This window comes from Coptis chinensis, chromosome 9 (genome assembly GCF_015680905.1).
Source record: "Coptis chinensis isolate HL-2020 chromosome 9, ASM1568090v1, whole genome shotgun sequence".
NCBI lineage: Eukaryota > Viridiplantae > Streptophyta > Magnoliopsida > Ranunculales > Ranunculaceae > Coptis > Coptis chinensis.
The window spans coordinates 5,691,995-5,715,884 of NC_141464.1; the positions used below are offsets into that span (position 1 = coordinate 5,691,995).

The window sequence follows — 23,890 nt, forward strand, 5'->3', positions numbered from 1 at the left end:
AGTATTTGGGAATACGGAGGAGACGAACTGTTTGGATTAGGTATGCTTCTAGAACTCGTTCTAATTCAGTACTGCCATAAAGAATACACTTCAATTCCTACCAGAGTTTTAGATAGTGGCTTCTTGTAAATGGGTGCCCAAGAAAAGTGAGTTGCAGGCGCTGTGGTGGTGGCCATGGCTTGAGGCTAATGTGTAGCAAGTGTGGTGGTAATGGCAGTGAATAAGAAGTGGTAGGTTTTTTTTTTTTTTTTTTTTTTTTTTTTTTTTTGTTTGGGTTACGAACAATTGAAATCTGCAAAAAAGGGTACATCAACGTCAATTACTTACCTAGTGAAGTCTCTTCTTCTTTGATCTTGTTGAAAAGCCAATTTTTCAGTATATGTTGAAGCTTCGACACAGTTACTTCTATCAAAATGGTGGCCTAGCAGCAACACCTAACACACAGTCCATTATATCAGCACCTGAGGATACCTCCAGAACATGAGATCTCAGTGCATTTGGACTGTCCTCGAGTAACAATTATTAATTGCATAGATGCTTTTAACTTTAAAGAAATTGTTTTGATATGAAAATGCTTTTGGTGAGGCAGACCTTACCCAAGGAACTGACTTCGCGATTCAACCCTCGCTCTGCAAAATTTAAAATTCTCAAAGTGCAACTCAAATTGCCAAGTACAAAGTGTCTGTTACAATGATTCTTTGCGAGCTGTGCTAGGCCTACTAACAAAATGTTTATGCTCACTACAACCGATACAATGAATAACATTTTAAGACGGCCATACCTTGTATTCCCATGGTTGTGTTCGTCTAGCTTGCATTCCATAACTGATAAAGCGTTTTCGGAAACTCAAAAGATCAAGTTGTTCATTAGAAAAGAATGAAAACAGAAATATGTAAAGAGAAAAATTAAAGAAACCCAAATACAAAAATTAGGGAAGTTTGTACCTCAAGCAAAATGGGTTCCTTCGACTGCTATTAATTAAAAGATATACATACAAAATCCTCATCTACTCCAAAATTAAATTGAAAGGTACTATCTAGTATCTATTGAAAACTAATGATTATCCAAATTTCCAATTTGAAGAGGAAGAAAATAATCTTATTGACGATCGTATTCAATCGAGCAAAAAAAGAAAATAAAAACTAGAAGAAAGAAAGTGAGACAGTGCCTACGCATGTTTGTAGAAGATATAGAGCTGGATGGCGTCAACATTAAACTAAATAAGTTATTAAACCTTTCACATTGCACCCGTTAAGTTTCTAATAGCACCTCCTAGTCTCTATAATTTTATATTGTCAAACCACTAATATAACACTTATTCATATCATTTCAAGTACAAATAAATAGTTTGATATAGATTTAATCTAAAAATTACACCAATTCATTGAGAATCTGAATACGTGAATCGGAAAAGCGAATGAAGAATAGAGAAAACCACAATGAATAGGATTCAAGAATTAAAATCCATAACAATATGTGTATGATGGGGGTGGGTTGTAAATAAATCAATTGCATAAATCAAAGATTCAAAGACATAGACCACCAAAAGATAGATCATAAGTTCGTAACACTATAGACATAACAATACCAAACACTTGAGGTTGACGACGCTACTTTCGATCATTGATTAGACAGCAATAATGCACGCCATCTTGCATTTTCAGGCCTCCCTCCTGCATTAACTCCAAACTCATTGTAGACATCAGTATACAGAAGTAAATTGTGAATTTTTCAGCACAAAGAATCGAATCAAATTCTAGCACCATGAAGAAAAGCCAATGGAAAACTAAAAGTGTGAGTGGGTAACTTTTTTGTTGATCCTAACTCCAATCCATATTGGACGTGAAAGCCACTTTTAATAGTTTTTGGCACTTTAATTTGAAGAAGAGAAGAATAAGAGAGAGGGTTTGAAGAGATGAATTTTTTTTTGAGAGTTGGGAGTATTTTGTAGAATTGAAAAAAAAAAGTATAGAAAGAGGTTTTTATCTATTTTGGGTGACGAACAATTGAAAAAAAAAAAAAAAAGCGTAGAATTCATTTTTTTAGATAAAATCTGATGTGTTAGTCTCAGAGAAAAAAAGGGAGCTGACGTGGGTCACTAGGAGCATTTTTTTTATCTTTGTTTGGGTTACGAACAATTGAAATCTGCAAAAAAGGGTACATCAACTTCAATTACTTACCTAGTGAAGTCTCTTCTTCTTTGATCTTGTTGAAGAGCCAATTTTTCAGTATATGTTGAAGCTTCGACGCAGTTACTTCTATCAAAATGGTGGCCTAGCAGCAACACCTGACACACAGTCCATTATATCAGCACCTAAGGATACCTCCAGAACATGAGATCTCAGTGCATTTGGACTGTCTCGAGTAACAATTATTAATTGCATAGATGCTTTTAACTTTAAAGAAATTGTTTTGATATGAAAATGCTTTTGGTGAGGCAGACCTTACCCAAGGAACTGACTTCGCGATTCAACCCTCGCTCTGCAAAATTTAAAATTCTCAAAGTGCAACTCAAATTGCCAAGTACAAAGTGTCTGTTACAATGATTCTTTGCGAGCTGTGCTAGGCCTACTAACAAAATGTTTATGCTCACTACAACCGATACAATGAATAACATTTTAAGACGGCCATACCTTGTATTCCCATGGTTGTGTTCGTCTTTCATTCCATAACTGATAAAGCGTTTTCGGAAACTCAAAAGATCAAGTTGTTCATTAGAAAAGAATGAAACAGGAATATGTAAAGAGAAAAATTAAAGAAACCCAAATACAAAAATTATGGAAGTTTGTACCTCAAGCAAAATGGGTTCCTTCGACTGCTATTAATTAAAAGATATACATACAAAATCCTCATCTACTCCAAAATTAAATTGAAAGGTACTATCTAGTATCTATTGAAAACTAATGATTATCCAAATTTCCAATTTGAAGAGGAAAAAAATAATCTTATTGACGATCGTATTCAATCGAGCAAAAAAAGAAAATAAAAACTGGAAGAAAGAAAGTGAGACAGTGCCTACGCATGTTTGTAGAAGATATAGAGCTGGATGGCGTCAACATTAAACTAAATAAGTTATTAAACCTTTCACATTGCACCTGTTAAGTTTCTAATAGCACCTCCTAGTCTCTATAATTTTATATTGTCAAACCACTAATATAACACTTATTCGTATCATTTCAAGTACAAATAAATAGTTTGATATAGATTTAATCTAAAAAAATTACACCAATTCAGCAGAATCTGAATACATAACTGGAAAAGCAGAATGAAGAATAGAGAAAACCACAATGAATAGGATTCAAGAATTAAAATCCATAACAATATGTGTATGAGGGGGGTGGGTTGTAAATAAATCAATTGCATAAATCAAATATTCAAAGACATAGACCACCAAAAGATAGATCGTAAGTTCGTAACACTATAGACATACCAATACCAAACACTTGAGGTTGACGACGCTACTTTTGATCATTGATTAGACAGCAATAATGCACGCCATCTTGCATTTTCAGGCCTCCCTCCTGCATTAACTCCAAACTCGTTGTAGACATCAATATACAGAAGTAAATCGTGAATTTTTCAGCACAAAGAATCGAATCAAATTATAGCACCATGAAGAAAAGCCAATGGAAAACTAAAAGTGTGAATGGGTAACTTTTTTGTTGATCCTAACTCCAATCCATATTGGACGTGAAAGCCACTTTTAATAGTTTTTGGCACTTTAATTTGAAGAATAGAAGAATAAGAGAGAGGGTTTGAAGAGATGATTTTTTTTTAGAGTTGGGAGTGTTTTGTAGAATTGAAAAAAAAAAGTATAGAAAGAGGTTTTTATCTATTTTGGGTGACGAACAATTGAAATTGCCAAAAAAAAAACGTAGAATTCATTTTTTTAGATAAAATCTGATGTGTCAGTCTTCAGAAAAAAAGAGGAGCTGACGTGGGTCACTAGGAGCATTTTCCACTACTCAGTATTAATGGTCTTTGATTACTAGCATGATGCATGTGCTTTGCACATGATGTTTAGTAGTTGATATGTGGTGTGGAAAAAGTGTGTTGAGTCTAAATGACATAATTGTCTTTATTATTATTACAAATTTACTTTAATATTTTGATGGGATATTTTGTAATTTAATCAAATGGATATGGGCAGTTCCGTCCAAATAAAATGGTTGAAGAGACCAAGAGTTATCTAAAAAAATATTAAAGTACTGTTGTGGGACTGTAGATAACAACCGCATTCTTTAAAGTATTTTAGATTTTAGATATCTGTACCACACACACATCTCGTATCTTGGCGCAGACACACACATCTCAGAGCACACACACAAGTATCGAGGCACACACACATTTCGGATTTGGATCAACGGCGAGATAACACGGTTACAGAGATGATCTGGAGTCCTTTAGATATAGTGTAGAGATTTGGTTGGTCATTTTTTATTTGCCTGGTCATTTCCATCTGGCAGTATGGGACGACGTGTTAATTTTCCACACATTCACGAAATTAAATAACGGAAAAACATAGGGACATTTAAGTCAATTCCCACAGAGCAAAGAGCAAAATTAGGAAAGGCTGCTCTTGAACAGTTTGGGCAAACAAACAAACAAAACAATTCGTCGCCCGTCTCCAAAATTAATAGCGTATTAAAAAATGTCGTTGGGTTACGCCGAGAAGCTGTCTTACAAAGAAGATGTCGGCAGCGTTGGAATGTCTGAAATTTTCGATTCACCTACGATACTCCAACATAAAGTAACTAGTTTCTGTACTTGTTTATTTATGTATTTATTTTGTATTTCTGACTGCTTGATTACATTTTGATGTTTCAGATTGAAGAGCTTGCTTTGTTGATACAACAAGTGAGTATCATTCATATTTTTTTTAATATATGTATAAAGAAGTCGGAATGTTTTATATTTAACCTATGGCTTGTAGAGCAAGCATCTGGTTGCATTTACAGGAGCTGGAATATCAACTTCTTGTGGTATTCCTGATTTTCGAGGTCCCAAGGGAGTTTGGACACTTCAGGTAATACTACTACATGTATCAGTAGTCACTCTTAGCACCTTGTTAAACTCTTGTGTGCTGCAGCGTGAAGGGAAAGGTGTGCCTCAAGCATCATTACCATTTCATCGTGCAATGCCGAGTTTTACTCATATGGCCTTGGTTGAACTAGAGAAGGCTGGGATCTTGAAGTTCGTTATTAGCCAGGTACCACTTTTGGAATCTGTTCCACAAAATTTACTTGCCGATAATTCTAGCCTTAGATATTATGTCAACTTAAAAGGAACTTAATCCAAGCTCCATGAAAAATTGAAGATAAAGCATGATGATCTAATTAAGACTTTTAGATAATAAGTTGGGGACAAAATGAAGTGTGAATAAAAATCTTTTTTGCTATTATTTTGTGCAATCATCAAATATGTATGCATGAGATGTTTGTTATTCTAATAATTGAGCTAAACCCGATCCAAGATGTCATTAACTTATTGGATAATTCAATTGATTGTAAATGAGCACATGCACTCTTTGTGGTAGGTGGGCCATTAAGCATATATTATAGCTAGTCTTATCTTCTTGGAATTCTGTATTACTTGATGAACCATTTTGTTCAATGCGAAGTTGTATGTTATGCCTTCGTGCTCAACCTTTTAATTTCTGTTTTAACATTTAATTGTGCACAGAATGTCGATAGCCTCCATCTTCGTTCTGGAATACCGAGAGAGAAACTTTCTGAGTTACATGGGAATTCTTTTAGGGAACTTTGCCCTTCCTGTGGAGTAGAGTAAGTCTTGAACTTTCAAATGCTACTTTTGATTTTAGGAGATTGTCACTGATAAAAAGAGAAAACGGAGAGTGTCAAAAGTGGTACTTTTCTATTTTGAAGTACATATATTGTAAATGGAGTAAAAAGTGGCTTATTTTCTGTTAAATCCTTTTACTGTGTACACTTATTGCATCGAAGGTTAGGTTCCAGTCCAGGATCTTCAGTATAGTTCACCTAACAGAATGGGGTCTCAATATTCCAATACTTTAGTAGGAAACAGGAGTCAATTGCGCACTTGTTTGTCACTTGCTCATTTGTTAGAGAAGTTTCACTTAATTTATGGATTGATTTGACTTGTAGCTGAGCATCACTTCTAAAAAAATTGGTTAATTTATTTGGAGACTTCTCCCTGTGATATTGAGAACCAAGAACAACCACATATTCTATGACAAGTAACTACTCCAAAGAATGTCTTGATTAAGGTTAAATCATGTATATGGTACAGGTTCTATTTATCTGTTGTTAGGAAAGGCTTGACGTTTGATGACCTTATCGTTAGCTTGAGGGCCGTTATATTGGGTTTTTGAGCAACTTGATAGTTATCCTTTTGTTTTCTTTCGGTGTAATTGAATAAATCCCTCCACTTCTTTTCTTGGGGCTTAGGGTGAGGCAATGATGAGCGGCCTAAGGGTTGCCAACGGAGTTTGGATGTCTTAGGTGCATGCTGATGCCATGATGCCATGTTCACCTCTATTTTTCTTGTATTCTATAATTCACTTCTCCATTATTTATCATTGCTGTCTTATTTCACCCGAAAAAGGTATTGAAACATTCAAGTGTCTTTTTGTGTCCGATGCACTTGAATTTATCTAGGTATGTGCGGGATTTCGAGGTGGAGACCATCGGATTGAAGGAAACATCAAGGCGTTGTTCTAATGAAAAGTGTGGTGCCAAATTGAAAGACACGGTTCTTGATTGGGAGGTGAGTCGTTACTTGTATTGCCCGATGTATAATCATGAGTTGTCTGTTGGGATATGTGGCCTTTGCAAAGCCAATGAGCATTTATTTTTTACTACATGTTGATGTTCTAATTATTAAATGCATAGATCTTATTTTGGATGGCGAGGGAGAAAATAGAGAGAGGGGTGGCGAGGGGAAAAACAGTGAGAGGCGTGGTGACGGAGAAAATAGCATGAGGGGTGGGGAGGGAGATAGAAACAGTGAGGATGGTGTGGCTCTTGGGGGAGGAAGGAGAGGCTGTGGTGAGGGACAGTTTGGAGGAGGCACTTTTGTTCTTTGGTGAGAGGTGGGGGGTGAGGTAAAATTTAGGAGTTAATGGAAGAAAGAGAGGAGCAAAGAGTGGAGGTGGAAAGAGGGACTGGATTGTTAGGGAAAACTTCATGTTTTAATTGGATTCGGATTATGAAGACTAGGTCAACTGTGAATGTTCGGAAGAGGATATTGAAGAGGAGGTAAGAGATGTCAGTTTTTGTCAATGAAGCCAAAAATCTTATCATGAAATGTTAATGGGGTGAGGGAAAGGAAAAAGGAGATGGTTTAGGAGAATGAGGAGGAAGTGGAAGGTGAATTTTATTATGATACAAGAATCTAAATGGGAGCATGTGGATAGACGCTGAGCAATGCAACTTTGGGGGAAGACTTACTTTGTCCATGTCTACTCTTGCAAATATTCCTAATTACCATCTTTCTTTGTTTCCAATTCCAAAAGGGGTGGCAAAGCATCTTGAGAAGTTATTTAGAAGATTCATTTAGGGATGTGTGGGGAGACACCAAAAATTCATTTGGTTAAATGGGAAAGGCTTTGTCTCCAAAGAGAAAAGGGAGAGTTGTGGTGTAAAATATATTGCTAATGAATAGAGCATTGATGGCCAAATGACTGTGGAGATATGGGGAGAAACAGGAGAGCTTGTGGTGGAAGGTTGTGGTAGCAAAATATGGAGAGGGTGGTAGTAGGTGGCTTGTGAATAATCCTAGAAACCTATATGGGACTACACTTTGGAGGGGTATTGTTAGTTGGTGCGATGACTTTCTTAAAGGTGTATATTTAAAGCCCAATACTAGTGAATCTATTTCCTTTCAGGAGGACATGTGGGTGGTAGATTTGCCACTTAAGGTGAAGTTTAGTGATGTGTATATATTGGCTTCTAACAAAAAGGCAAATATTTCGGATTATATCGAGAGTGGGAATCAAGAGGTAGTATGTGGGAGTATATAATTGGGAGGTTGAAAGCTATGGATATTCGAGGATTAATTAGCATTAATTGAGCAATTTTTTAGAACACTATATTTCCTTATAAATACTTGTTAAATATATTTAACATTGAAATACCAACATAATGGAGCCAATTAAGAACTCAATCAATCAATAAACAATCAAAACACTCAATCAACTAAAATAAATATGATTAAAGTCTAGAACTTTAAAGAATCGAGGGTTGATCGAATCGGTGAAATGTCGAGTTTGATGTTTAACAATGAAATAGTGAACACAATTACTCGGCTAATCGGTTAAAAATCAGCTAATTGGGACTAGTCGGCCGAGTACTCGGGGAGTTTTTGAGCTTGATTGTGATCGGGGATTAAATTGTTATTTGGGTCGTCTAAGTATCGAGTAGGGAGTACTTACCGATTACTCGGCGAGTACTCAACGATTTAATTGCCCAGCTTTCTAGGAGGTCGATAGAAGGAGATGTGTTTGGGAAAGCAACAAGGAGTTTTTGGTACGATTGTTCTATGAAGTCTTGGCTAAGGAACATTCCTTTGTAGCTTTACAAGATGCAAACATCATTCAAGATATCTGTACAAAAAGATTAGGTTGGCTTCCATTCCATTCAAAGTTGCTCTCTTTTGTTGGGTTGTGAGGTTGTCTACTTGGGGAGGATCGAGACCATTGATGTCATAAGTGAAAGGGGCATGGAACTTCGGAATGTGTTCTATATGTAAACAAATGGAAGAGAATGTGGGTCACCTACTTCTCACTTGCTCCGTCTCATGCAACTTGGGAGGTGTTCTTCTCATCATTTGGCAAACCATGATTTCCACCACTTAATATTAGAGAGGCCTTATGTAGCAAGATCGTGGCCCTACCGCTCTATAATAAGGTGGGTGGATAACGTATCATCTTCCAAAGTGCCTTATGTGGATTTTGTGGAAGGAGAGAAGCTCTGGGATCTTTGAACTTCAAGAAAGAGGGCTTATCAAGGTTGTGGAGGGGATCAAAGAGGGGCTATTTGATTGGGCTTGTTCGAATCATATCTTGAAAGGGGTTACGTATCAAGATTTCATGTGTAATTGGGATGTCCTATAGTAAGTTAGTTGGGATTATAATTGGGGAAAGGTATAGGTGTGTCATATGGTAACTTCTTGCTATGAAGACCATGTTGTAGCCTACTGTAATTATTTGACTAATTTATGAATTGTGTTTTATCGATCGAAAAAAAAAAAAAAAAAAAAGATGTCAAACTGTGATATGACAAATTTATTACTTGAGATGTTAAACAGTGATGTCTATTCTTAGACTATATCTTGATATCACGAATACCAATAGAGGATCCACCACTTTATAGAGTAATGTATTTGTCAATTGTGATGTAACCAATTGATGATCTTAAATCCGGCAGGTATAAGAAATAGTTTCTTGTTGTTCAATTAATGTATAAACGTCACATGGGTCTAACATGCAATTAGACATGGGTGTAATAGACATAATCGATTTCTTGGGGCTTTTGGTGACACCTCACTTGGGATTGAGAGGCAGTTGATAAGTAGACTAGGGTCTGACAACTTAGTTGTGATATCCTAGGATTGTGTATTCACCCGTTAAAGTGTGCTTTACTTTCTCTTGGATTACATCATTTTTTTGTGTTGTTTGAGTAATCACTGCTCATTCCATTCATGATCATGCTTATCTCTTCTTTTGTAGGATGCCTTACCTCCAAAGGAGATGAATCAAGCAGAGAAGCACTGTAGAATGGCTGATGTTGTACTATGTCTTGGAACCAGGTGGTTATGGGGTTGCATACCTTTGAATCCCTGATAGGCTGAGTAACACCCTGAAATTAATGTGTTTCAAACAAATCATATATATCAAATAAAACTTGCTCTTCGAACCTGCATGAAGATGATTGAAGCCTTGGATTAAGAAATCAATATACATTGAAATCAAAATCTGCTCTAGTATTTGAAAATATGATTATCTCACTAGAATAAATATTTTCACAAAATATTCAGATTGTTCTGAAATTTCTAACTGTGCCGTATAATGGTATTTTCAGTGTCATAAGTATTTTTTATGTGGGGATCTCTATTTCTTTCAACTATAATATAAATAATTCCAAACTGTTTCTGAAGCAGGAATGCCTTAATGTTGTCTGAAAGGTTAATATAGTTCTAGAGATTATTCTATAGGGTCATTCTTGCTACAAACTGTGATCTTTACAATGACTGCATAAGTACACAAATAAGTTTAAGTGCTTTCTGAGGGAATATTCTAGTGGTTGTCATTTTTTATGATTAAGTATTGATCAGAGTTGAGCAGAGTGTAATGCCTAGTGGCCTAGAGCAACTGAGCAACATTTCTGTCAAGGGCAGACAATTTTAAGATTAAGTTCCAAAGCTGGTTTAAAATAATTGCACCACGATCAAGCAAGTTTGTTTCCAGATTTTGTATTGTTGCTGTTATGGTAATTTCTTTCTTTATTTTCTTTTATAAGTTTAACATTTTTACTGGATATTTATTGGAGATGGCGTTGGGGGAGGGGCGTTGGGTTTGCCATTTTTAATGGATTGTGCTGCTCTTTTTGTTTTTTGTACCTGATTTGTTACTTATTATGCAAGTTTGCTTGGATTACAGTGTTCCTTCCTACTTTGTGCAGTTTGCAGATAACTCCTGCTTGCAACTTGCCTTTAAAATGTATCCGAGGTGGGGGGAAGATAGTTATTGTAAATCTTCAGGTATTCGTATTTCCTGGCAGCATATATGAAGTCCATAACCATTCAAAAAACAGTAAATGCAGGAGATGTGCTTTAATGTTAACATTGAACCTATGAATTATAGTTACTTTTGGAGTAGATATTTTTCTTATTTAATTGGTGTATAATTCCTCTCGGCTCAAGACATATAGCATCTCATGAAAAGCTTCCGCATGTGATGTACGTTATATGCCTTCTCTCTCTGTCTTGCTGCATTGTGTTTTTCTATAGTCATCTCCAAAGATGGACGAAGACACAGATAACCTCTTCTATATATACTCATGTTGTGACTGACACTATATATATTATTATTTTTTATGTTTCTAGAGCAATAGCCAAAGTTAGTAAGAGAGTTCATTTTTATTATGGATAAAAGGATTTGGATTTATAGATTAGGAAATATTATTTCAATACGAAGAACAACAGTAAAAGCTATTGATAAAGGACCACAACCCATGTACATCCACTGACCCCTGTACCTTCAAAAGGAAAACAAAAGAGTAACAGACAAGCAAACTATATTAGGGTGGTAGGACATGTGAAAGAAACATAATAAGGTGTTTGAAGAGGTGGATTTTGAACAATATAGGTTCATGGAAGTATTCGTGAATCGTGATATGGTACCCTTGATTTAAAAGAACACATCTTAGTCTGAAGGCACTCTGCCTCTCTGAGGCGCTTGAGGGTAAGCCTCAATCACGCCTCAATGGTATTTATTTGTACATTTGAAATTGAACAATTTTCCACATGTACAAGGCTAATTTGTCCTTTGAACAAAAATTGAGGGTGGTTGTGACTTGTGAGAAGAAAAGGTAAAACAAACTTAAAAAAAGCCTCGGTTTTTAAGATCCTGGGTTACTTGTCCATTGAAGCTTAAGCTTCAGTGTGCTAATCTCCCAGAAGGCTTGAGGCGCGCCTCAAGACGTAATACCCAATGTTTTTTATTTTTATTTGTAATAGGTGTACCAATTTAAAGTAAATGTAAATAATTAGTTGGGGTGGAGAAAAGTGGGGTGGGTGGTTCCATTGTGATGTAGGATGACGAGAAGGTTATAGTTTTGGAAATTAGAATTATGAATTAAAATTATTTAGTATTTTCTATTATGAGTTTAATTAGATTTAGAATTCTAGGTTTCTTGGTTATCATCTATATAAAGAGGCTAATGTAGAGTTCTTTGATAATCCAGTTATTCAATCAAACAAATTATCAATTATCTCAAAACATATGTTTCTTCTTCTTCAAAACTTCATCTTTTTCTTCAATCTTAAGTGGGGTTTTCTTGTCAAGTTGGAATGAAGAGGATTCAAAGGAATGTTATTGTAAGGTTTGGGTTTCATGATTGGTTAGTATTTTATGATGATTCTGTTTAAAATTTATATTTGAATTTCAAAGGCAAGTTTATGTTGGTAGAGGTGGTGGTGGAAATGGAGATGGTGGATGGAAATGCAAATGGTGCAAAAATGGTGGTCGTAGTAGTGATGGTGGTGCTTGTATTGAATGTCGTTGGGAACTTAGGTTCTTTGTCCACTAGGACAACAGTAAACCTTGTTACTTATGCGTCATGTGGCTATTCCAAGGGATTTTTGTCTACCTTTTGACCTTGTTCCTGTTACGGTTGAAGCCAATGATTTTATATTGGTCAATTCAGGCAAGGATGCTTCTGATGCTGCTGTGGAAGGCGCAGCACCTCTTTCAGTGACCCAAGCTGCTGGAGATTCCCCCCCTTGGTTGATGATCTCGCACTTGATAGTATTTCCAATGACAATAGGTGGAGTTAGAGAAAGCTTTTGAAGAAGATCAAGTGTGGAGGGCTATCATTGAGATTGGCAACGATATGACACCTGGTCTTGGTGGGTTTAATACTGAATTTGTTAAAAAGGTGTTGGGACGTTGTGAGAGACAACTTAATGGAAACTATTTGGGAATTTTTGGGAGACGACTTTTCTGGCTAAAAATTTGAATAATACTTTCGTCAAAGTAATCCCGAAACAAAGGGGCAGGAGATGTTAGTGTTTTAAGGTCAATTAGCTTTGTTAATTGTGTTTATAAGATTATTACCAAGGCTCAAAGGGGTGATTGATACATTAATTGTGGAGGAACAAAGGTCTTTTGTTAATGTCAGACCACTCCTAGATGTGGTGCTTATTGCTAATGAATCAATTGAAGACCAAAGGGTGAAAGGGATCCCGGGGTTGGTGTGCAAAATTGACTTGACTACCTTTGATCATGTTTGTTGGGACTTCTTGGACCATGTCATGAGTCGGATGGGTTTTGGGTGGAAATGGGAAAAATGGATTAGGAGGTGTCTCCTGCTTCCTTTTCTATTCTACTAAATGGGTCACAGGTAGGGTTTCTCTAGAGTTCTAGAGGTATTAGGCAGGGGTGTTTCCTACATTCTGTCTTGGCCTCCCTTTAGGGGCTGGAAATAAGAACGTGGTTATTTGGGACCCAATTATTGAGAACTTTCGGAGTAATTGGAGGGTTGGCATGGGAAACACTTTTTAAAAGGGGCTCGGGTGATCTTGATTGAAAGTACACTCTTTAGCCTCCTAGTTTATTATATGTCGCTCTTCTGAATGCCACAGTGCGGCTAAGAGAATTAGGAGGGTGATCAGGAACTTTATGTGAGACGATATGGAGGAGTACCATATGTACCACTTGGTTAATTGAAAGTTAGTTTGTTCATCTAAAAAGGATGGGGGTTGGGGTTTGAGGAGAATGCGTGAGTTTAACCTCCCCCTTAGGTAGATGGCTTTGGAGGTTTGGAAATGAGCAAGAGAGACTTTGGAGTAGGGTCATTAAGTCTATATTTGTTGAGACCAACTCCGGTTGGGATAATGGCCCTTGTGTGAGCCCCCTAGACTGTGGGGGTTTGGAAATGGATTCGTAGGGCACTTGTCCTATGGTGATATGAGCATTCTGATCAAGAGCATGCTGTCTAGCCTTCCTGTTTATTATATGTCTCTCTTTCATATGCCTTGTATTATAGCTTATAGAGTGGAGGCTATCATCAGAGATTTTCTTTGGGACGACACGGAGGAGAGGCATATATACCATCTTGTTCTTTGGAATTTAGTTTTTCAATCTAAAAAGAATGGTGGCCTAGGTATCAGGAGCTTACTTGAGTTTAACATAGCTTTGATAGGTAAGTGGCTGTGAAGATTTGGAAAAGAGAGGGACAATCTTTGGAGAAAGGTCATTGTGTCTAGGTTCGGTGAGAGCCATCTTGGGTGGTTGAGTGGCCTTGCCCTTATGGGTGCGGAGTTTGGAAAGGCATTTTAAAAGTTTCAGAAGAGTTTCAAAAGAACATTAGATATGTCTTAGGAAAGGTGAGAGTTTCAGGTTATGGGCGGATGTTTGGATCAATGATAGGCCCTTGTTTATGATTTTTCTGATGCCATATAAAATCAGGCAGTCCGTTCTTTCATAAGGATTGATAATGGAAATATTGCTTGGGACATGAGTATTGATACAACTTTCTCGGATAGGGATATAGTGAGTGTGGTAGCTCTCACAAACATATTGGATTTCCTCCCACCTGTGAGACCGGATAAAGATAAATGTCTCCGGTCTCTCGATAACAAAGGGAAAATTTCCACTAGCTCTTGGTATTATGCCTTGAGATCACATAAGACACCACCCGCTCTTAGGCACTCATTGTTTCCTAGTCATATTATTCGGGGGTTCTAAGGTTCCTTTAAAGGTTGTTTTCTTCGTTTGGTGTGCAGCCTTAGGCAAAATCTTGACGGTTGATAATCTTAGAAATAGACATTTCAAGGAAGCCTTAGTCAATGTATGCCCTTTGTGTTTGAGAGATGGTAAGTCAATGAACCGTATCCTCCTTCCTTGTTCTTTTTCTTGGCGAGTTTGGTGCTATCTTATTCAGTGGTCAGGGATTCTTTGGGTTAGTCCGGGTAGGTTCGGTGAAGGGTGTGTTGGCCTCGTGGTCTTCGAAATTGCAGTCCCAAAGTGGAAGATGCTTATGGAGAATGATACCCTTTGCTATATTGTGGGGCTATGGATGGAAAGGAATAGAAGGATTTTTGAAGGGATCGGGGCTTCTTTGGAGGAAGTGATCATGTCCATTAAGGGCCTCTTATTCTTCTGGGTTGAAGTTCATGAGGAAACTACCAACATTCCTTTTGAGCACTTCGTGTGTAATGGGAAGACATTTTGGCTTGAGGCCTTTGTGTTGTCGAACTTTTGTACATATATTAGCTCTTTCTTTTCGTTGCTTCTATTTTAAGGATACCTCATCCTACCTATTTCAATGTTTCTATCTTATTATATCAATACAATTTTATACCAATAAAAAAGAAGAAGAGATGGTCTAATTTTAGTCTAGGTAGTGTAGATAGGATTAGATTATGGGAGGATAAGTGGTTGGAGGAGAGACCTTTGTTCTTAATGTTCCTGGGAATCCGAGACTATATGCCATCCCAGGGTTTAAGAATCGAATGCAGTTAAATAATGGGTTACTTGATTGGGACTTGGGCATTCAGGATATTGCAGGTGTTGCTGCCCTTTTGGTAAGGTTGGAAGCTGTCCTTGTGAGACCGGGTAGAGATAATGGCCTTTGGTCTATTGACAAGAATGGAAGCTTCTCTTCCAAATATTTCTATTTTTCCATGTGTTCACACCTTCCCATTAGCCAGCGTGCTTGTCCTATTCCTACCTTTCCTTCTAAGTCCTATTACTAGCTTTCTTTCTAATTTTATTTGGAGGTCTAAAGTTCTGTCTCAAGTCTCTTTTTTTATTTCGTGTGCATCATTGAACAAAATCCTAACCGTAGACAACCTTTGTAGGAGGGAACAAATCATTGTCAATTGTTGTTTACTTTGCTTGTGTAATGAGGAGTCCGTCAATCACCTTCTCATTCACTGTGATTACTCTCGGAAAGTCTGGTGTTTCTTTGTCCATCAATATGGGGCTAATTGGGTTGCTCCCCAGTTGGTTGGTCTCTTAGCGTCTTGGGGTTTGAGAGTACATTCTTCAAAGTGGTGCAAACTATGAAACATGCTACTCTTTGCTATTATGTGGGGTGTGTGGCTAGAATGGAATATAAGACAATTTGAGGATAAAGCCTCTAACTGTGGAGCAGATCGTCATTCGATCAAAGGTTTGGTGGCTCAATGAGCTTTGATTTAGGCAGTCTATAAAACGATGCCACTTCCTTTTGTTTAAGTTTTGGTTCAGCCTGTAGATGTTTTTTTATTTCTTCCAACACCATGAGATGGATCCAAACACAATCATCTCGTCAAAGCTTCTCTCTTATTATCTAAAAGAAGTTTGATTACCAGGATAGAGATGTCTTTGCAGAAAGCCAGATGCTTTAACCAGCACTTTATTGTATCTTGTGACAAACTTTGGCTGATAAGCATGTATATTGTTAGTGTGAAAGAGTCCCCAGCATTTGCTCTTTGTTATGAACTTATGATTCTTTAGAATATTATGTTGAAGACATTGGTGTTTATGTGAGAACATTTGTTATGTGAATATCGCAGCGGAATAATAAAACAATCAATTAACGCTCAATTTCTCAATAAAAATAAAAATCAATAGCAAATCTGTTTTTTCTCAGTAACACCAAAAACCGATCAGTAAAGGAGGCTGTCATCCTATATATATACTATCTTCCTCCTTTAACCTTAAAAAAATATCTAGCTGAGGTTAATTTCCTTGGGCTGACATGGCCATCTAAAATAAAATAAAACAAAAAAAATAAAAAAGACATCCAATAAGACACTCTATTATGCCTATTACATCAGTTTGTGTCGGCATTTTTTCATCGAGAAGTGATTCCTTTTATGCTGATAAAAATGTTATTGGTGTTTTTGCAGCATACCCCAAAGGATAAGAAAGCAAATTTGGTGATTCATGGGCGAGTAGATAAGGTATATTTTTGGTCTACAAAGGTTGCATGACTTGTGGGACCATTTGATGTTCATCCCTGCAGTGGAAAGAGTACATCTCACTTAATATGAGATGCACCGACTTGTTACTTTGTTAGAAGCATCTTTTGTCATTTTTTTCACCTTTGCACATGCTTGATTCTTTTGAAGATGGTGAAGGTAGGTAGTTTTATGATATATTTAGCTAGCCTTGTTCTCCATTACCTGTAACATCCAGTATTAGTAGTGGTTTTAGGCTGTCGGGCTTCTTGTTTTAGAGATATTTTTTTTGTTTTACTTTCTTGTATTAGTGGTGGCTTTAGGTCTTCAGGCTTCTCGTTTTGGGTCTGGTGGCTCCGTTTCTGTTTTTCCTTCGTATGCTTGAGTTTACATAGCCTCTTCCAAAGTGTGTTTTCGTGGGATTTCCTTTAGCATTATGGATACTGCTTATTAGTTATTACTAGCCAAGGATTCATAATTCTGCACACCTAAAGCCATCTAATTATGAATTTTTTTGAATCAATTTCATTTCACATGGTCTTTTAAGCTTAGGGCAAAAAACAAAAGATGGTCCACGGTTAGTCCATGCACCGCATCAGTCTGAACAGAATCGTACTGGATTGCGGTAGCTGTAATCAAACATGTCTCAATTATGATGGAATGACTATGTATGTACAGCTCTATGACTGTAGGGAAGTGATCCTCCTAATCTGGGAAGAAATGAATCTACCTTGATAGGGGTATGATTGAGAGGGTTATTAGACCGAGTGAAATTCAAACCAGGGAGGGAACCTGGGTCAGCATGCGGATTTAGGCACTCTTTTCATGAATGTACCTCAATACATGCGCCAGGTTAGCAAATAAGTTATTCCCAAAATTTGTGTCCAAATTTCTTTTACTATGCCCTAGGGGACAAACGATACTATTAACAGGAAATCAGGGATTCAAAAATAACTTAGTTTATATGTTGTTGTTATCTATACTATTAGTATGAATACTTTTGAACTCTATCAATATTTCTTCCCTTATTTTTGTTTCTATATTACTTTATATCTTTTTATAATTATATCTATATTTCTTTTACATATTGTATTTTATTACTCATCTTTTTGTTTTCCTTTTCCAGTTGCACTTTGAAGGTCACTAGAGTTTATCATAATTTTTGTTAATACATTGATCATGATTAGATATAGGAGTTGCCCGTTATTCTCGTGTTATTACCTTGGTTCTATGCATCCTCTCTTTGTTCTCTATTTTCGTTCCTACTTTGAAATCTGGCTTTTGATTTTTTAACATCCTATTTCCACCTAGAATATCTTTTTGTAATCACCATCTTCTCTGTTAAAAAGTTATTGATTGCCCTTTAACTTTTCATTAATATGGAAAAAACTGTGTTATTAATATACTCTCACAGTATCACTGTACTCCACACAACTTTTAATACACTTTATCAACCATGGTACTTGATATCTTGATATTTTATCCTGCTTTCTTACTCTTTTTAAATTTTTATCCTTTGGGTGAAACATTAAAACACTCTCAACGCCTCAGAGTTCCCTTGTTTTTTAATAGATAAACTGTATCCAAATTACATCAAGTAGATTATCAGCAAGTAGCTACTTCTCCATAGACCCTAGCCTGCCCAAGTACAAAGAAAATTATATGTTCGTCATGGTTATGTTAGTACCATATCAAAACAAAATCCCAACTATAGCTAAAAACCTATGTTCAACTGGTCATCCTCCCACCCCTAGAGTGACCTTGTCCCTTAATCAGCCTGGTAGCTCCCACTGACCTTAATGATTATATATATACACATGCATTTTACCGATAAAATAAAAATATAATAAAATAAATGAGTCCCTTCAGCATCTAAGAAGTGGCCCACCTGCCTCCAGTAGATAATAAGTAAAAAGCACGCACCAGCCACATACCCACTTATAGGACCTGAACTCGCTTTCGCTCAGACAGTCAGACTCATATGGTTCTAATATCTGCCTCTTCTTCTCCCTCTGAATCAAACTTTTCCTTGCCATAGTGGTTCAGTTCCTATTGTTATCAATGATACAAGTTGGATCGAGTATCCCAATACTATGCTGACTATCTTTGTGATCTTTTAAGCCTATCTCCGTCAACTTTGAATCTCATGCCCTACATTTTCAGTACTTTATCTGTATTGTTGCAATTATCATCCGCCTATCTGTGTTTTTGTCAAATCTCGCAATATATCAGTATTAATATGAACAAGAACAGGTTATAGCTGGGGCCATTAAGTTCCTTAATCTGCGGATTTCTCCATATGTTCGCATCGATCTTGTCAACGTCGTTCTTAAGTACTCAGCTAGAAAGTCAGGTATATTTCCTTCGTTGTATAGCCTTTCACATTATTTGTTTTTTACAGTCTACGTGTACATTTGGTACAAATTCGTACCCCAATGTGGACATCTAAAAACTGTAGCTTTCGAGGAGCCTTTTACCCCCTTCTTGAATGGGGATTGGGGATAAAGTGTTTTCGTCCAAAGTAGCTGGATTTTCAGCACCTTATGTGGAGGTTTAGGTGTGTTGTATCAATGCATGTTGCATAGCTGAGTAGAAGAAACTATCTCCTCCTGTATGTGGATGGTCACTGGCTCACTGCTTCCTCTCATGATTCCATGTGTATATCTGTAGTTCTACCCTTGCATGTGAATTCTTAAGATTATAATCCCATATCGGGTATCCAAAGCCACACATAAAAATACATAAATCTTGGGACTTTTCCACTTGTCACCGATTGGTTTTAAGTTGGATGCCCACATTTAATATGGTATCAGAACGGGCTATTTCTGTGGCCCAAAAGGCTGATGTACTCCACGTCATCCATTTAAACATTGTTCACTTGTTAAGCTAAAAAATACGCCACACGTGCGGGGGGCGTGTTGAGATTTATAATCCCATGTCGGGTATTTGGAGCCACTCATAAAGATATATAAATCTTGGGGCCTCTCCACTTATCACCAATTGGTTTTAAGTTGGATGCCCACGTTTAATATGAATCAACACAAAAGTGAGTTGTTCCTTCTCAAAACTACTTGTATATTTAATGCATGTAATACAGAGACAAAAGTTGATCGAATATTTAAAGCACCAGGTTCTAGACTTAGTCATGGTCCTTCCTTTTGTACTGCAGATAAGAGATATGTGACATGGAATCTCAGGATAGCTAGTGTGCATGGACAGAGGGCGCCATTGCCATTCCTCCGATCAGTTGAGGTAAAGATATTACTCCAGCTGATTTTTTGCAATAATTCTAGATTTCAGAATGAGGTCTTATGAAATGTAGAGTTGGGAGTTTCCTAGTAAATTTTAGACCTTCCCCCGCCTGCCACCAGAAAAGTAAATTAGAGTATAATTTATCAGCCCTGACCAACGATGGCTTGATTTTATTAATCCTTCTGCATTGCCAATTTAGGTTTTCTTTCCGGAGAGGCCAGAATTGAAGACCGCTCATCTGTGTAAACAACCATTTAAGCTAAGAAGGTACTATGAAGTGTTTCCAGGCTGTGCAATAGGTTGGAGTATCTTGCAACTGGGGCCTGTGATTTATGTTTGAGAACTGTCCTTGAGTTGCATGCAATACCACTTTATCTATCTTCACTCTTCACTGCTGCCAATCAGTACATGGGACCAGCCATCTTCTATATCCCATCTAGAATATACAGCTCACGGAACATATAATCATGCCAAAGCACTCTCTCTCACTGAAGAAATATACAGATGAAGTTTAGTATGGAAGATGTATCCACTTTTACTTGCTTTTTTACCTTGCTCATTTTTTCCATTACCAGGGAGATGCTGGAAGGACCATTCAAATTGTTGGTAAAGCTTAACTTCGGCGATGGTTGTGGGTGTCCCTGCGCTAGTATTGAGTTCCCTGTAAACTTTGAGGTTAGAAGAAGTTAATTTAATTTAAAATTTTGTTTTATTTTATTTTTGCGCATCTTGATTTGAGCTCTAATAGATGAGTTAATAGCAAAATTTTGTTGTGTGCACATATGCTAAGTAATACATATAAGGGTAAAAAGAACCTAAGTGCTCAGTTCATTGTCGTACTAAAAGGTGGAATCTTGTTGAAGTGTATGGTGTATGTGGTAAAAGACCTACAATACAGAACTTCTCCTCATTTATGTTTTTGTATTTTTCTTTCCTGTTTTTATTTTCGTTTCCTTGCCCTTTAATTCGTGCTTTTATAACAAATGAATTAAGTTGTCTTCTCAGGTGATAAGATCCCTGAAATGGCCAATGTTCCCTGTTTAGTGCCCTACCTATTCAGAATAATGTTGTGTTGCATGAGTACGTGTAAATGTCATCCATGTCCCAAGTCGTGTCGACACCGACTCTGACACCGGTATGATACAGATTTGTGATCACTTCATTAAAAAAAAAAGGGTTTTATAGATTTGCATCCCTATTTTGAAACGAAATTAGACTTGCGCCCCCCCCCCCTAAATTCAGGGAAATGAGACTTGCCCCCCAAACTCACACACCGTGAAATGTCTCTGTTATCTCGTGGTAAAATGTCTTAACTACCCTTTGTGTAAAAAACATTCTAGTTGTACATTTGTGTAAAAAACATTCATTTTTACCTAAAACCTAACTCCATAACTCCAGACTATTAATGACAAAAGTACATCGAGTTTGTCATTCATAACTCATAGTTCTAACTCAAAGTTCTAGTTGGTTTTCAGTTAGTCAAGACTATAAGTACAACTAGAATAACTACACCTGAATTACACTACTTACTAACTTTTTATTTAGACTTGCACCCCCAATATAAACCTATAATTAGATAAACACCCCCAACATTACTATTTTATTTAGACTTGCCCCCCTAATACAAATCTGGAACAAGAGAGAAACACCCTCATTCTAAGGTAACCAAGAAAGGGTAGTTAGGACATTTCACCACGAGATAACAGAGACATTTCACGGTGTGTGAGTTTGGGGGTGGGGGGCGGGCGCAAGTCTAATTTTGTTTTAAAATAGGGGTGCAGATCTATAAAACCCAAACAAAAATCCAGATTCAGATTTTCAGAGAGAGAGAGAGAGGGTTTTCATTTTTAAAAGCTTTGATCCTATAGTCATGTAGTCATGAATGTAAGCAAAATAAAAACAGGTTTTAGAAATTGGGCTGCCTTATTAGACTTTGTACTGTGGGCTTCAGTAAATGACTAAATTCAAATATTGGCCCATTTTTATCTGGGTGCTTCTAGAAGAATCAGTTTGGGCTTTCAAGAAAGACTTGGCCCATTCTATTATGGGCTGTCTTTCTTGTGTTTAAACATATATTTTAACCTTCTTTTCAAATAGTTTTGTTTTAAACGAAAAATAAAAGTAAATAAAATTAAAATACTAGCCGTGTCCCCGTATCTGATTTCTTAGACCTGCCATGTCAGAATCTCTGTACTAGTGTCCATATCGGACACTCGTACCCATACCCATGCAATGCAATAACGTGTCCTAACGCGAGTTTATTCTTTCTGTACTTTGGCAGTTTCACTTTCCATTTTTAAACTTATTTCATGTTCTTATCTTCTTTTTCTTTGCCCCGGAAATATGCTTCTATTACAAATCAATTAGGTTATTTCTTGGCCTATAAGATCCATAAAATGGCTGTACTGCTTTCATTATCAGTTTGCTCACTTCCGTATTTGATTAAAATTTGTTAATCGTTTAAAATTGAGCTTCTGTGTGTTTTGTATTTGTCCTGCATCTCTAGTCTGAGCTACGTGTAAATTTTAGTTCTATTGAGAGAATGGGAAATGAGATGAAGAAAATCTGCAAGTTGTCATTGCTATATCTTTTGCTGTGCAGGTTTTGACAAATAGCTTCAAAACTGACAAGGGCGCCGTCTTACAGAACCTAAGGGACACTGCAATTCAAGATTTGTGCTGTGGGCAGCATGCTGTTGTGGAAAGAAAGACTATTTTAGCTCCGAGAAGCGATGTTGCTGTTTGTGCCATAGTAACCAACATTATTGAGTATGACAGTATTGTCCTGAATTCAGAAGGAGATGAAGGGTTTCCCAAGAGTAATGGAAGCATTGTGAAGAGGTGCCACAATGAGAGTATGAATGGGACTGAAATTTCCGCAAAGCGATTAAAAGAATGTTAATTGTAATCTTTTGGTCCTTAGTTTTTAACTAGGTTACATGGACACGCCATATTTTGAAAAAAATCCGTGTCGGAAACGTATCCACGTGTCCATGTCGGACACATATTGCATGTAATTTACCTCGAATTTTGATATTTTGCTGTGTCCGACAATTCGTATCTGTATCCGATACGGCGTGTCAATGTAACCTAGGTTTTTAAGGGCATCTATTCAAACTAATATTGATGGAGGAAAGATGGGATTTTGTACATATAGGAGCTAGTACAGTGTATAGCGAAGATCGAGTGAATTTTGTAGCCTACACTTGGTCTCCAGAATGTGATGGGGAGATGATGGTTGACTTGACCAAATTCTGTAATTATCTCAGTGAACAAGGATTAGTTAATCTTGGGGCGGGTTATATATATTAGATTTTCTTTTATCCAAATGGAATTTTTAAGATTTGAAACAAACTAGGAATGGAACCTACAATGTCAGACTTCATCTCTTTCTACTTCTGAAAGTTCATCATTTCTTGTAGACTGGATCTTGGCTCACGGTTACTGAGGCTTTGCCCAAATCATTTGTTCATATTGCAACAGGAACGACTTAGCAAGTGGCTTGAAACAGGTCACCCTGAGTAACAACACTGCTCATTCACAGCCTTTGCTGCACTAGATTCTGTATTTCTCCTAGTTCCTTGTTAGTAACAATGCCCATGGCAATCGATGAACTGCTGAAGGCTGCATTGGAATGAATTAGGCTTATCGAAACAGCAAAACGTTGGGTGGAATCTGGGGTGAGTTTACCATTACCCAGCAAAACGTAGCTGGACATTTATACGAGATTATACCCTGGAAATCCTGGTTTCACATCTCGGATCTTTTGTTTTGTTGGGTAGTGAAAGTACTATCACCTAACTTGAAACAACACAAACACATGCACAACGTGCTCATGTGAATGTGCATTTCCACATCCACTGGTAACAGTTGTGGATTCCTAAGTAGAGCTGTCCTTTGTTTGGCAAGTGGAGTGAATTCGTCTGGGTCTATTTTAGTAGTAAACTTGACTTCGTGGCACAGCTAATGTCGCACGAAAGCAGGAGTGG

At 37.1% G+C, this 23,890-nt stretch overlaps 1 protein-coding gene and 1 long non-coding RNA gene across 3 annotated transcripts; one reads left to right on the top strand and one right to left on the bottom strand.

The window, feature by feature from the left end:
- Positions 1 to 2,288: 2,288 nt before the first annotated feature.
- LOC147474548 (uncharacterized) lies at positions 2,289 to 2,929 on the bottom strand. Its single transcript, XR_015207275.1, has 3 exons — positions 2,634 to 2,929; positions 2,449 to 2,481; positions 2,289 to 2,314 (listed from the first exon to the last, which is right to left on the bottom strand). It is a non-coding gene; the product is annotated as an uncharacterized LOC147474548 (long non-coding RNA).
- A 1,621-nt stretch (positions 2,930 to 4,550) lies between these two features.
- SRT1 (sirtuin 1) lies at positions 4,551 to 23,230 on the top strand. 2 transcript variants are annotated; one of them, XM_086583508.1, is made up of 14 exons: positions 4,551 to 4,750; positions 4,828 to 4,857; positions 4,934 to 5,026; positions 5,090 to 5,209; positions 5,683 to 5,783; positions 6,639 to 6,747; positions 9,710 to 9,789; positions 10,662 to 10,740; positions 16,600 to 16,653; positions 18,904 to 19,003; positions 19,820 to 19,902; positions 20,102 to 20,169; positions 20,478 to 20,577; positions 22,504 to 23,230. In XM_086583508.1, the coding sequence occupies exons 1-14, from the start codon at positions 4,652 to 4,654 to the stop codon at positions 22,801 to 22,803; spliced, it is 1,416 nt and encodes a 471-aa protein (XP_086439634.1). In that variant the 5' UTR covers positions 4,551 to 4,651; the 3' UTR covers positions 22,804 to 23,230. The 2 variants fall into 2 exon arrangements, with proteins under 2 accessions (XP_086439634.1, XP_086439633.1); XM_086583507.1 differs by having other exon boundaries at positions 4,562 to 4,750; positions 4,934 to 5,209.
- The last annotated feature ends 660 nt before the right edge of the window (positions 23,231 to 23,890 follow it).